Here is a 15,308-nt window from a genome sequence, read left to right as displayed (position 1 = left end):
TATCTAAGAAATTATTTCTGATTTCATTTTTTCCAGATCCTCTTTTGTTGCCAGTTCAAGGAGTCCAGGTGGTTGAGTATCAGAGTGTTCCATCTCATTTCCCTTTGGGGTTGCTGTAGGTGATCTGGAAGTCTGGTTCTGAGGCTTGTTTACATGTCTTCTCATTTCAATGGGGGAGGGCATGGTGCTGATGGCACCCATGTAGCTCACATCCTCTGTGCTTGGAGCAGTGGTAGGTTGGCCTGGAAGCCTCCTACTCTGCACTGGAAGCTGTGGCCTGGTGACCCAGAAGCCTCCTCTGCATTAAGAGCTGTGGCATGTTGACCCAGAAGCCTCCTCTGTGGTGGGAGCAGTGGTAGGTTGGCCTGGAAGCCTCCTCTGCCTAGTGCTGCATTTTCTGTCTACTTGGCATTTATATTTTTCTGGGATTAGCATATAGCATGCTATCCACATGATGTTAGTTGGACTTAACTGCACGTATGAAGTGGAAGTATTTAGTTGAGAGTTTTGTGCTGCTTTTGGGTGCCCCTGATGTTGAACATGGATTCACTGGCAATCAGGAGAGAGTTTTATACAACATGACTATAATAAGGACAGTATTACAGAGGACCAGGGCAAATGAGAACTCTGGTTATCACCACCTAGGAGTAATTTCTGTGGTGTTACCTGGGAGTAGAATGGCCAGACATTCCTCCAAAAGCAAGTAGAGTAGGGTTGACCAATCAAACATTATCATAGCTTTGTACTGTCTTTCAGAGGATTGGTACTATCTATAAGAAAGGTACAGATATTTATACTCTAGCCATCTTCTCACTTTCTTTGGTCTGGCACGTTTATGTCCGTCATCTTCTGGGATGATCCACATGTCTGTCCTCCTTTTTTTGGAACAATAAGTTCTACATGAAACCAGGAATTGGCATTTTCCTACCAAAGATGTCCTTTGGATGAGATATACCATATGGGTATAAGCATTGCAACAAAATCTTCCACTTGCAGAGCAAGCATAGAGCAAAGATTTAGAACTGTTTAAAGAGTGTCAAAGTTGCCCTTTCTGTGGGTATAGCTAACAAGAGTCATCAGGTAAACATGTAAGCATCCAAATATATTTTCATTCAGTGATTTCTAATAGGAAAAACTTCTCTGGCTACCTCGTGAAACCATGACAAGTACAAAAAAAAGGAACAAAATCAGACTGGAAAGCAATAATCCTAACTAGACAGCTAAAAATAATGTGGTCTTTTATACAGTAATATCAAGATGTCTTATTGGGATGGGTCATAGCAGCACTGTCAACACGGAGACAAGGAATCTAAGAGAGATTTCTGAAGTTAAGCATAATAGGCAAGGGCCCTTGAGCCCCAAGGGGAGGCTATACATGTATGAACCTCTGATTGACCTGTATTTTTGAATTTCTTATATTCTTTATCTGTGCTTCACTCAAGAGTTTAGTAAAGTTGGTTTGAAAGTTTTGGCCTGCTTCAGCCCAACTAAGGACAGCCAAAAGAAAACTGCCATTTGAACTGAGAATGGCAAACCACCAAGGTCCATTGACAAGATTAGGTAAACTAAGAGAGTTCAAAGTGATTCTCACAAAAATAAGACATAGACTCTTTCCAGTAACAAACTTTTCTACTTATAGAGTTTATTTTAATTGGGAAGTGATTTATCATTGCAGTTTTAGTTACTGTCAGAGAAATTCAGTAAACAGCATTTCAGGTGTTTTATCTTACTTTTCTTTCTTTTCTCTAGTTTGTTTTGAAAATGTTTAATAATATTCATTGTAACATGTCAAAGAAGGAAGGACTGAAAAGAACTGGGGAGTTAGGAGATAGAAAACTATTTAAAAGTGAGGAATCTTTTTATCCTATATATCCTGTATGTACTTTAAAACTTAAAATAATTTTACATTGTAATTAAAGGTCTGACTGTTTATAAGTAAGCAATTTGAATATGAAAGTGAGATAACCATGATTATTAAAATTATTATCAGGTCAATATACTTTATTAGATATAAATAAGTTATCTATTAGCTATAAACTAGTAAAAAATACAACAGAAGTTTTGGGATTTTATTTCTTAGGAAAAATTAAACAATATTAGTATTCCCTTACAAATGGCTTCTATAAAGTAAAAGAACTTGTGAGCAGAGATATGTGAAGAGAATTCTTGTGAACTTGTGCCTAATTTAGATGATGAAGTCAGATAGTCTCAGGGCAAATGTACATAAGTACATAATGGTCATGAGAGGTGTTAAACAGTTTTTCTCACTACTTTTATTATTTTTTACCATTGATTTTGAGCAACTTTATTATGGTGTATTTTGGTGTTGTTAACTTCATGTTTCTTTTGCTTAGCATTTTTTTTTCCTTAGATTTTTTTATTGGTACATTTTAGGTATATAATACATTTACATTTATCACTGGGTACTTGTACCTTTACATGATATTCTTGGTTCTTATTTTTTCCCCATTTCCTGTCCTCCCTTCACCACCTCCACCCTTCCCTATTTACAAAGACGTTTTTTCCATTTTTTTCCTTTTCTCATAATTTTTCCTTTCCTTTCTTTCCTTTCCCTGTCCCCTCGCATTTCTCCTACTCCTTTGGACATTTTCTTCCAATTTCACATGATCAGTTATTCATTTTAATCATTATTTACACTTTCAGTTTCTCACACCAGAGAAACTCTTCGGTATTTACACTTGTGTCCTATTTATTTCACTTAAGAGTATGGCCTCAATATGCATTCATTTAGCTATAAATGTCTCTAGTTTCTCATTCTTTATGGCTGAGTAGTACTCCATTTTATAAAAAAAAAACCACATCTTCTTTATCCAGTTTCCGGTTGATGGGCACTTGGGCTGTTTCCAACCTTGAGCTATTACAAACTGTGCCGCTATAAACATGGGTGCATATATATCACTGTGGTATGATTCTTTTAATTCTTTGGGGAAGGTAACCAACAGGAGAACAGCTGGGACAAATGGGACCTCTAGTCCTAGTCCTTTGAGATATCTCCATACTGATTTCCACAGCGATTGCACCAGTCTGCACCCCCACCAACAATGGAGAAGGGTTCCTTTCTCCCCACACCCCCGTCAACATTTGTTATTGATTAATTTCCTGTTAGTAGCCATTCTTTCTGGGGTGAGGTGGAATCTCAGTGTTGTTTTCATCTGCATCTCTTGAATGACCAGTGATGTTGAACATTTTTTCATATGTTTATTTGCTGCTTTTACTGCTTTGTCTGAAAAATGTCTGTTCATTTCTGATACCCGTTTTTGAATTGGGTCTTTGAATTTGGGGAGTCTGATTTTTTTCAATTCTTTATATATTCTAGATAGTAATCCATTGTCTGAGGTACAGCTACTAAAAATGTTTTCCCACATTGTAGGTTGTCTCTTAGCTCTATTGGTGGTTTCTCTTGCAGTACAGAAGCTTTTTAATAAGATGAGATCCTAGTTGTTGATTCTTTATGCTAGTTCCCATGCTACTGAGGTTTTGTTCATAAAGTCTTTTCCTATGACAATGTCAAGAGTATTACCTAACTTATCTTCCAACAAGTTTAGTGGTTCTGTTTTAATATTTAGATCTTTAATCCACTTCAGTCTTAGTTTAGTGCATGGTGATAGATATGGGTCTAGTTTTAATCTCTGACAGGTTGAAATTCAGTTTTTCCAACACCATTTATTAAATAAGCTATCTTTCTTCCAGTGAGAGTGGTTGGCTCCTTTGTCAAAGATGAGGTGGCTGAGTATGTCTGGAGTTGTTTCTGCATCTTCTAATCTATTCCACTGATCCTCAGGTCTGCTTCTTTGCCAGTGCCATGCTGTTTTTATCACAGCTTCTTTGTAGTATAGTTTCAAGTTGGAAATTGTGATACCCCCTGCCATGTCTCTGTTGCCTAGAATTGCTTTTGCTATCCTAGGTCTCTTATCATTCCAAATGAATTTTTGCATTTTTTTCTCTAGTTCTGTGAAATATATTATTAGAATTTCAATCCACATTGCATTAAATCTGTACAGCAGTTTTGGAAGTATGGCCATTTTTCACTATATTGTTTCTTCCTACCCAGGAACAAGGGAAGTCTTTCCATTTTCTCATATCTTCTTCAATCGCTTTTTTCAGAGTGCTGTAGTTTTCAGTGTAGAGATCTTTTGCTTCCTTTGTTAGATTGATTCTTAGATAATTCATTTTTTTGGATGCTACTGTGAAAGGAATTATTTCCCTAATTTCTCTCTCAGTGAGTCTGTTATTTGTGTATAAGAAGGCTATTATTTTTTGAGTGTTGACCTTGTATCTAGCTACTCTACTGAATCTGTCAATTAAGTCTAGAAGTCTTTTGGAAGAGTTTTTTGTGTCTTCTATGTAGAATATCATATTATCAGCAAATAATGACAGTTAAACTTCTTCCTTTTCTATCTTTACTCCTTTTATTTCTTTCTCTTTTCTGATTGCTGTGGTTAGTGTTTCCAGAACTATATTTGATAGGATTGGTGATAGTGGACATCCTTGTCTTGTTCCTGAATTTAGCATGAAGGTTTTCAGTTTTTGACCATTTAGTATGATGTTGGATGTAGGTTTTTCAAAGATAGCCTTAATCAGGTTGAGATAAAGAACTTTTATTCCAATTTTCTGTAGGGTTTTTATCATGAATGGGTTTTGGATTTTGTCAAATGCTTTTTCTGCATCTATTGAGATGATCATATGGGTTTTTTTCCTTGGCTCTATTAATATAGTGTATTATATTTATTGATTTACGGATATTGAACCATCCTTGCAACCCTGGGATAAATCCAACTTGGTCAGGGTGTATGATCTTCTTGATGACCCTCTGTATTCTGTTTTCCACTATCTTGTTGAGGATTTTTGCAACTATGTTCATTAGGGAGATTGGCCTGTAGTTCTCTTTTTGGGTTGGGTCTTTCCCTGGTTTTGGAATCAAAGGAACACTTGTTTCCAGGAATGAATTTGGAAGTATTGCTTTCCTTTCAATTTCATTGAAGAGTTTAAAGAATAATGTTGATAGTTCTTCTCTAAATGTCTTGTAGAATTCAGCAGTGAAGCCATCAGGACCTGGGCTGTTCTTTGTTGGTAAATTTTTTATTACGTTTTCAATTTCACTCATTGTAATTGGGGTGTTTAGCATTTCTATATCTTCTTCACTTAGCTTTGGCAATTCATATGTATCTAGGAATCTGTCCATTTCTTCTGTGTTTTCCCTTTTATTAGAGTACAGTTTCTCTAAGTAGGTATTGATGATCCTTGGATTTCTGCTAGATCTGTTGTGACTTCACCTTTTTCATTCTTAATTGCATGGATTTGAGTCTTTTCTTTCCTTTTTTTGATAAGGTTGGCTAAAGGTTTATCAATTTTATTTATTCTTTCAAAAACTGAACTCTGATTCATTGATTTTTTGTATCGTTCTCTTAGTCTCCATTGCATTGATTTCTGCTCTGATCTTTATAATTTCCTCTCTTGTAGGAGCTTTGGGTTTGTCGTGCTCTTCTTTTTTTGGAGCTTGAGGTTCTGCATTAGGTTGTTTATTTGAGTTCTGTCTGTTTTCCTAATATGGGCATTCACTGCTATGAATTTCCCTCATAGAACTGCTTTCATTGTGTCCCATAGATTCCTGTATGTTTTACTGGCATTATCATTTACTTGTAGAAACTGTCTAATTTCGTCTATAATTTCCTCTGTGATCCATTGGTTGTTCAAGAGGGTGTTATTCAATTTCCATGGGTTTGTGGGAGTTTTGAGGTTTCTTATTGTATTGATCTCCAATTTTATTGCACTATGGTCTGATAATATACAGTGGATAACTTCAATTCTTTTACATTTCTTAGACATGCCCTATGAGCCACCATGTGATCTATTTTAGAGAATGACCCATGTGCAGCTGAAAAGAATGTGTATTCTGATTTTGTGGGCTGGAACACTCTGTAACATCTATTAAGTCCATTTGTTTAATAGCTTGGTTCAGTTCTAGAATTTCGTTGTTGATTTTTTGTCTAGATGATCTTGTCTATTTGTGACAGTGGGGTATTGAGGTTCCCCACTACAATTGTATTAGTGCTTATTTGGTTTTTCATGTCCATTAATATTTGTTTTGTATAGTTGGGGGCATTCATATTTGGTGCATATGTATTTATGATTGTCATCTCTTCCTCTTGGATTGTTCCCTTCACAAGGATGTAGTGATCATCTTTGTCTCTCTTAATTAGTTTTGGTTTGAAATCTACTTTGTCAGCAAAGGAGACTGCTACCCCTCCTTTTTTCTGGGTTCCTGTTGCGTGGAGAACTGTTTTCCTTCCTTTTACTTTCAGTCTGTGAATGTCTTTTTTAATTAAGTGTGTTTCTAGTATACAGCATATTGTTGGATTTTGCTTCTTAATCCATTCTGCCGGTCACTTTCTTTTGATTGGTGAATTGAGGCCATTAACATTGATGGTTATAATTGATAGATATTGACTCATGCTTGTCATGACGTTTTACTGTTGTTGCCTCTTTTATCCCCCCCACCCCTTTCCCTTTAGTTTTTTGCCTTGCCTGGTAGCTTTGCTCTGTTGGGCCTCCTGCAGTTGTGACCTTCATTGTCTTTTTCTAGGATATTGTTTAGAATTGTTTGGAGTGCTGGTTTGGTGTTCATGAAATTTCTCAGGTGTTCTTTGTCGTGGAAGTATCTAATTTTCCCATAGTTTTTGAAAGATAATTTTGCAGGATACAACACTCTAGGATGGAAGTTATTTTCTTTTAGAGCTTGAAATGCTTCACTCCAGGCTCTCCTTAACTTGAGGATTTGTGTTCAGAAGCCTGCTGTGATTCTGATGGGCTTTCCATTATGTATGATTTGTTTCTTTTCCCTAACTGCTTGTAGGAGTTTGCTTTTCTGTTGCATTTCTCGGATCTTGACTATTATATATCTAGGTGTAGCTTTTTTTATCGTGGCTATTTGGAGTTCTGTATGCCTCATTTATCTGTGTGTCCAATTCTCTACCTCTGTCTGGAAAGTTTTCTACTATTACTTCTGTGAAGTTTTTTTATATCAATTTTACTTTCTCCTATCTTTTTGTGAACTCCTATTAGTCTTATGTTATTCTTCTTTGCATCATCTAGCAGCTGCTGATTCATATCTCATGGCCCCTTACTATTTTGAAGAAATATGTGTTTTCATGGTCACTAACCACAGTCCTGTCTTCTATATCTGATATTCTATCTTCATGTTTGCTCAATATGCTGTGAATACTTTCAATGGAGTTTTTGTTTTGTTTTGTTTTGTTTTTTTGTTTTTTGTTTTTGGTACCAGGGATCAAATTCGGGACCTTGCGCTTGTGAGGCAGGCACCGGAACCACTGAGCTAAATCCCTGGCTCAATGAAGTTTTTAATCTCCTGGATATCTGTTTGAATCTGTTTCATGGATTCCATTTCTTTCCTATGTTGAGCAATCATGGTTTCCATTTCTTTCTCATGCCAGTCATTTATAGCTTCCAGCATGGTTCTGAGCTCATCTATTTTTTTTTTTTCAACCTGTTTCTCTTCTAGATCCTCTAATCATGTCTTTCACTCTGCTCACCATCTCTGTAGTTATCTGGGAAATTATTTCTGTTTTGAATTTTTGTAGAGCCTCATTCATTTGTTACTTCCTGTGCTATCAGTTCAGGGTGTCCAGGTGGTTGATTATCATATTTTTCCACCTCGTTTTCCCCAGAATTTGCCTTTGCTGAGCTGGAAGTCTGTGTTTATGTCCTGCCAAGGTATCTTCTTATTTTTAATTCTGTTGCTGGTGCTGTTTTTTGCTTTCATTCCTGGGCTGATACTCCAGTATTTATTTTGAGTGTCTTTATTACTGGTATTTAGAGCCCCTATGGAGTGATTGCTTCTCAGAGATATCTTCCAGGTATAGCTGGACTTCTTATACTTTGAGTCTAATGACTCTTAGTCTTGTTTTCAGTATACCAGGGAGGAAAACTGATTAGATCACTCACAACGCCTTAGCCCAACTGACACATCAGCATCAAACACAGCTTAGAAAATGACAATTTGTGGTAGCAGTTAATCTGTCACCTTTAACCACACAAGCTAGATCAAAATCGAGGGCCAGCCCAAAATATGTTAGTAGTAAGTAAACCCTTCAATATGCAAAGTTACCCTTCGGGATAAGGATTTAGCACGGTTTGGGGTGGAAGGGGTAGAGAGATAGAGGGAGAGGGAAAGGTTAGAGGTGAGCCTAGAGGATACAGGAAGATCACACATATTGTGGAGATCTGTTGAAGACAGGAGGACAAGACAGAGTGAAAGAACAGAGACAAGTACAGAACAAACTGACAACAATAGGGTAGCTAGAAATTGTATTCACCTTCCTGTAAAAGTGACAGTCGAGAGCACAGAAAGAGAGAAAAAATTCAGAATGGGACAGGAAAAGGAACAAAGAGGTAGGGAAATATAGAGCCAGAAGGGATAGAGAGGGAGAAAAAGAAAAGAAAAGAAAAGAAGAAGAAGAAAAAAAAATATATATATATATATATATATATCTCCAGCAAACAAAAAAACATCTCCCTCAGGAAATGTCTCTGCTGTCCTGGTAGGCAATGTGGGCAGCAGTGTGTGGGTCTTAAGTCAGTTTGTCTCAGGAAGCCAGCTGTAGTCTGCTGAGATTCACTGGCTGCAAGGTCCAAGTTGAGGTCCCTGACCTCCTGCAGGTTTAAACTCTGCAAGATTCTACTGCAGGTTCCTTGCTTAGAATTTGTTGAGATTCTTGGCTCAGTTATTTATAGACTTCATCAAATTTGAAAATTTTTTAGTCATTATATCTTCAAATTTAATGTCCTCTCCTAATTCTATCTTGTCAGTTTGGATTCCGTTTTGGTTGATTCTTCTAATTACATATCATGTTTTTCTACTTATTTGCATACCTACTAATTTTGGCTGCACCTCAGACATTATAAATTTTACTTTATTGGGTTATAGATTTTTTTTAATTCCCATAAATACTCTTTGTTTTACTGTGACATAGTTGAGTTACTTGGAAAATGTTTGATATTTTCAAGTCTTGTCATTTATACTTTGCTAAATTAGAACAGTATTCAGTCTAGGGCTAATTATCCCCTGCAACCAAAGGACGATCCTTTGGAGAACTCTGCCTAATTCTTATGAATCTTGAGGTTTCCTCAGTTTGTCTGGTAGAGACAGGCACTGTTCCCAGCCTTTGTGTGCACCTAGCATTGTCACATTCAATCCTTTTTTCTTTTTTTTTTTGATTTTTCAAGCTGGCCTCAAGTAGGTCCCTCACACATAAGTGTGGATCATTGTTCAGCTGAATCCTCTGTAAAGGTAATGTAGAGAATAACATAAGGTCAGGAGAAGGGGGACCCTATTTTAGATAAGGTAACCAGAGAAAACTTCAGAAAATGACACTTAAGCTGAGACATGAAGAATAAAGAGCCAGTGAACAAAGCAGTATGCCTGGCAAACGGAGCAGCAAATGCAAAAGCCCTGAGAAGGAAAAAACCTCGCATGTGTGAGAAGCTGAAAAAGAAGAGAAAGCAGGAACAAACAAACTGTCAGAGGTTGTGGAGGTTCTCAGGAACCAGATCATGTAAATGTTATAGACCTTAGTTAGAAGTTTGGGTTTTATCTTAAATTGCAGAAAAATGTATAGTATTCCATTTGAATAATCATGCAAAATGATAGCCATAGTTAGTACATGTAAGGTTTCTGGAAGGATATATAGAGGTAATTAACCTACTTCTGAAGAATAGAAATAGAGATTGAGGGAGTAGGTCAGGAAGGGCTTATTTTATACCTTTCATTACTGAATATTTGACCTTGAAAGTATATTACTTTTCAAACTGAATAAAGTAGTAGATGTATATTTTTAAAAGAGTTGTTATAAATTATTTTTAAAGCAATGGGCAAAACTGTGAACCAGAAATTCACAAAAGAGAAATATACTGGTAAACCTATAAAAAGATATTCAGCTTTACTAGTTATCAAAAATAATGCAGTTTATATTTTCACTTCCTAGATATTGGCAAAGACAAAAAATATTAATAGTATCTGGTTTCGTTGAGGGTATAAAAACAGATGTGCTCATGTACTTCTGGTATGAATATATAAATCCGAACATTTTAGATGTCAGTTTGACAATATATTTCAAAAACTCTGAAATATGTTACAGGACTTAATAAGTTTTTTTCTAGGAATTTATCCAGGGAGGTTAAATCAGGGGGAAAAAAATGCCAAAGATGCATCTATAAGGTCATTTATTATTTACAATGTTGTTAATAATAGTGAATAACTGGGCCCTATGAATATCTAACAGTAGAAGATTATTTAAATTTTGATGTAGTCCTTGGAATACTCTGTAACTATTAAAATTTAGGATATAGTTATATATTTACTAACAGTTCAAAATGTTTACAGAGTATTATTCAGTAAAACAGGTAAGTTAGACCATTATGTGATACTAAGATTCCCTTTTTTAATTATTTAGGTTTAGGTTAAAAGAGAACTGGAAGTTTTATATACAACTATTAATAGTAATTTTTTCTCAATAGTATAATTTTTAATATTTTTATATTTTCATTTTATAATGATCATTTTTATCATAATCATGCATTAATTTTATAATGATCATCCATTAATTTTCTAATGAGTGAAAATAATCTATAAAAAGGGAAATATGAGGAATATTAGGTAATATTTATTTAAATATTTATGCATATAATTTGATAAATAATAAAATTTGATTAAGTATTGGTTTGATATGGAGTAACTAATTTTCATAACACTCTTCAATTTTGTAGGACTAGAGGAAATTGCAAAAGAAAGAGAAAAACTTAAAAAGGCAGAAAGTATCCAGAGCAAAGAAGAAATGTTTGAGACTTCTGGGGACCCTTTAAATTGTTCAAATACAGATCACTGTGAGCAGAAGGAAGATTTTAAAGAAAAAGATAACACAAACCTCTTTCTTCAGAAACCTGGCTCTTTTTCCAAATTAAGCAAGCTCTTAGAGGTAGCTAAGATGTCTCCTGAGTCAGATGTTCTGACCCCCAAACCAAATATTAGTGCAAATGGATGCACACTGTCTTATCAAAACAGTGGGAAACATTCATTGGGCAGCATCCCATCAACAGCAACACAAAACAACATGGAAAAGACAGACTCTAATCTGTTTAACACTGGTTCAAATGTTCCAGGGAAGTTTTACAGTCCTCTCCCCAATGACCAGTTATTAAAAACACTGACTGAAAAGAACAGACAGTGGTTTAGCCTTTTGCCAAGAACACCTTGTGATGACACCTCACTTACCCATGCCGATATGTCAACTGCTTCTTTAGTGACTCCTCAGTCTCAGCCACCATCTAAGTCACCTTCACCTGCCCCAGCTCCTCTTCTAGGATCATCTGCTGCTCAGAATCCTGTTGGCCTAAGTCCATTTGCTTTATCATCTCTTCAGGTTAGTACTGCTAACTGAAACATATTATAATAATACTTTATTTCATCTTTGACCTTGTGAAGATTTTCACTAAAGGAAGATCAGTTGAATAGTTACAGTATCCCTGCCATAATCTGAAAACTGCCTTGTTAGAACTACTGATTTCTAACCTATGCCCAAGACTGCTTTAATTTCTTTTTTTCTTACTACTGTTTCATTGTATCTAAAACTGAAATTACTTTGCAGAGCAAATAAGAACATGAAATTTAACATTGACATTGCTAATATATTTAATTTACCTCTAATCGTGATAAAGAATATTTTTTTCAAATTTAAAAAATAATTTCAAACATTTTCCCTAACTTCTTAAATTAATCTACTTTTAAAATGTTTTGTTTTTACAGATGAAGAGTGGAGTGTCAATAATGGGACTTCAGTTTTGTGGGTGGCCCACTGGTGTGCTTACTTCCAATATTCCATTTACATTGCCTTTACCTAGTCTGGGATCAGGGTTAGGACTGTCAGAAGGAAATGGTAATTCATTCTTGACTTCCAATATTGCTTCAACTAAAAGTGAATCTCCAATACCTCCAAATGAAAAGGTCTCTTCAACTCAGCCTGCATCTATTGAAGTGGCAAAACCAGTAGATTTTCCCAGTCCAAAACCTATTCCAGAAGGTAGGTACATTGAGATGGCTTATAGTCACTTATATATTTCATTATTATGGGTCCTATATTATAACTGAATCTCTGATGGTTTTCTAGTTAGTTAATAAATCTTTAGGTTTACTTCATACTATTATTTCCTATTCAAAATATTTGTAAAAGATCTACATATTTATCTTGATATAGAAATGCAGTTTGGTTGGTGGAGAATTATTGACCCAGAGGACCTAAAAACTTTGCTTAAAGTACTACATCTCAGAGGGATAAGAGAAAAGGCATTACAAAAACAAATTCAGAAACATTTGGATTATATTACTCAAGCCTGTATCAAGAATAAGGATGGTATGTATCTAAAGAGATTTCTGTTCTCTTAGTTATAAGAACTAATTCTCATATCCTAAAACATATGTCTCAGTTCTTAACTTATTACTATTTTTTCCAGTTTACTCAACAAACAGTATTTGCATTTCTTAAATTGATATTGCTTTATTAGAATTTTTAGCACTTGCACACATGTTCTTTTGTCTTTTAGAAAGTCTTTTTTTTTAAGAGTAAGCTGCCTGAATGTGCACAAGTGCATTTGTGTATGTTAAGTTAGATGTACATGGTACTCCTGGAGTGTTATTCAAGTTCTTGAATATCTGAGAGGGAAAAGTAAGGTGAATTTTAAAATTAATTTCTTTTCAAATGTAGTTGCTATTATTGAATTAAATGAAAATGAAGAACACCAGGTAACTCAAGATATTGTGGAAAACTGGTCAGTAGAAGAACAAGCAATGGAAATGGACTTGAGTATCCTTCAACAGGTAGAAGATCTAGAAAGGAGAGTTGCGTCAGCAAGTTTGCAAGTAAAGGTAAAATTAACTTGAAATAATATCTCTTTTTAGGATAATGAAAAATAACTAACATTTATTATGGACCTAAGACATGCCAGCTACTGTACTAAATATTTTCACTTTATTTCATTTAATTTTCAAAACAATTCTGAGTTAATTTCCCCCATTTTACAGGTAAGGAACCAGACTCAGAGTAAGTAACCTGCCAATGATCATATAATTAAGCAGCTAAATATGGATTCAAATCAAGCCTGTTTGACTACAGAGCCTATGCTCTTTTTACTGAATCTTGCCGCCTTTTTAAAGATATTTACAAATATGATTCCTGATATGGAGTTCTTTACCTAAAGCAAAATTTCATAGTTTTTCCCATTATGAATATACTAGTAGTACTCTAGTATAAATCTCATCAAATTCCTGCTGTGGTATTTCATATAGGACCAAAAATCTCTTGCATTTATGCCGTTATATTTCAGACTTTTATTTTATATAATTTAAATTTGGAGAATAATATAGATATATCCAAATGTTATATTATGATATAGAGATATACTGTACTCACATATACCCTGAGTATATATGTGAAATATATATGTATGTATTTAATGGGTACTGCCATGTCACAAGCAGTGATCAGAACTGGCTTTACATTTGTGCAAAAATTTCTACTTTTGCAAAGGGGTGCCTTCATAATTAATTTTGAAGATCTCCAAAACATATAGTTTTTCACAGATAATAAAATATCTCTTTCTTGCCACAAACATAATTACCAATTTTGGAAAAAAACCTTATCATTTATTAAATATATTGTGCTAGTAAATTATATGTCTCCTTCTGACACTATAATACAGTATAAAAGTGCCTCATTTATTTGGTATCTTCACCAAGTGAACTCTTCCATACAAGTTAATTTTCTGGAGAAATGAAACTTATTCCATTTAATGCCATGACTTTTTAACATGTTTGTTGGATCTCCTTTGTTACACATTTCACTGCCTTCTTAAATTGAGAATAATGCATGTAACTTAAATTATCTTGGTAACACAGGATCATTAGTATGAAGACCAATTATGAGAAAGTGATTTCCTCAAGAAATGTGAAGTTTTGCTCCTACACTAAATGTAGCATGCTTTTCTTTCTAAACTATTATATCTGCTGTCTATAGTCTGTGTTTTGTCCTCTCAGGGTCAGTTGTTACTTCTTGGTGGTTTAGATGTTTTCTATTTTCTTCCAATTTTTTCCATCTAATTTGCCAATTCTAATTGATCATTACTTGGGAAAGCAAATCATCAGAAGTTTTCTAAATTATGTATATAGTCAAGAGTATCAGCCTGAAATGTTTTCCTAGTGACCTACTCAGATTTTGGTGCACTGACCTTATCACATAGCTGGCTTCTTAAATGTTCTTTGTTCTGTTCTCAGTTGCTAAGATAAGTGGAATTTACCATTAATTTAAGTGTGATGTTTTAACATCCTGTTAATATTACTGATTTATTCTGTATTATTCTAAGAATTGAATGGTAATTATATTAGGCTTGAAGAGTCTAACAACACAAGTGATGGAAAATGATGGAAATAATCACAGAACATTTACACATCTGCAGAGAATCAGTTTTTTTCTTAAAAATAAAATAGAGCTGTATGTTTGGCCTGAGGGTGTAGCCATTGTAAAGGCATATTAAGCAGTTGGCCTTGGTTTTCGTAGGTACATTCATTTCTTTTTTTAATATTTGCTTATATTTCTTTAAGTTCATTTTTATATTATTGGAAAATCTGAGTTCCTAATACTGTGTTAAGAATATATAGAATGTCTAATTATTTATAGCTCCTCTAAAGATAACTTTTATGTCTCCTTTTCAGTTTTCTTTCTTTTTTACATTTTTTATTTTGAGACAAAGTCTTGCTGAATCACTAAATTGCCCAAGCTGGTCTTAAACTCTCAATCCTCTTGCCTCAGCCTCCCAGGATGCTTGCATAAGTTTTCTCTTTTATAAGTTACTCCTTCAATTATTAGACCCCAGAAATAATTTACAGGTTCATGATTTTCTTCTTAATAAGCACTAGTATCAATGTCCTTCTTAAAGTGTTGTACCCATAACTCTACATAGATATGTTTGTATTCATGAGACTTTTATTTTCCTTCATCTAGCATTATACTTCTGTTGGATTTGTACCACCACTTTAACATCTATGTCATACTGTTGATTTACTGCATATACTCTGTAACAGAAATCCCTGAGCCTCTTTTTACAGTTCTTTTCATTATCACGAGGTATTTCTATGGTTAGTTGCTTAAACTTCAAAGCTAAAATTCATCATTGTTATATTTTTCTTAATCTCATTTGGCTTACTTTTCAGCTTATGAAACCAT

At 34.6% G+C, this 15,308-nt stretch overlaps 1 protein-coding gene across 46 annotated transcripts in view; it reads left to right on the top strand.

Moving 5' to 3' along the window:
- Baz2b (bromodomain adjacent to zinc finger domain 2B) overlaps positions 1-15,308 on the top strand; it is a 411,121-nt gene that overhangs the window by 376,760 nt on the left and 19,053 nt on the right. For all 46 annotated transcript variants that reach the window (XM_087196344.1, XM_087196196.1, XM_087196318.1 and 43 more), the window contains 4 exons: positions 10,804-11,456; positions 11,840-12,113; positions 12,288-12,443; positions 12,795-12,955. In XM_087196344.1, the coding sequence (XP_087052470.1) occupies positions 10,804-11,456; positions 11,840-12,113; positions 12,288-12,443; positions 12,795-12,955 (1,244 nt within the window). The remainder of the gene's footprint in view (positions 1-10,803; positions 11,457-11,839; positions 12,114-12,287; positions 12,444-12,794; positions 12,956-15,308) is intronic.

Source organism: Heterocephalus glaber, unplaced genomic scaffold (assembly GCF_053883595.1).
Source record: "Heterocephalus glaber isolate CG9 unplaced genomic scaffold, H.glaber_assembly_v1.0 deba00000347, whole genome shotgun sequence".
NCBI lineage: Eukaryota > Metazoa > Chordata > Mammalia > Rodentia > Bathyergidae > Heterocephalus > Heterocephalus glaber.
Note: the sequence above shows the minus strand (reverse complement) of the source record. Positions and strands in the feature narration are given on the sequence as shown.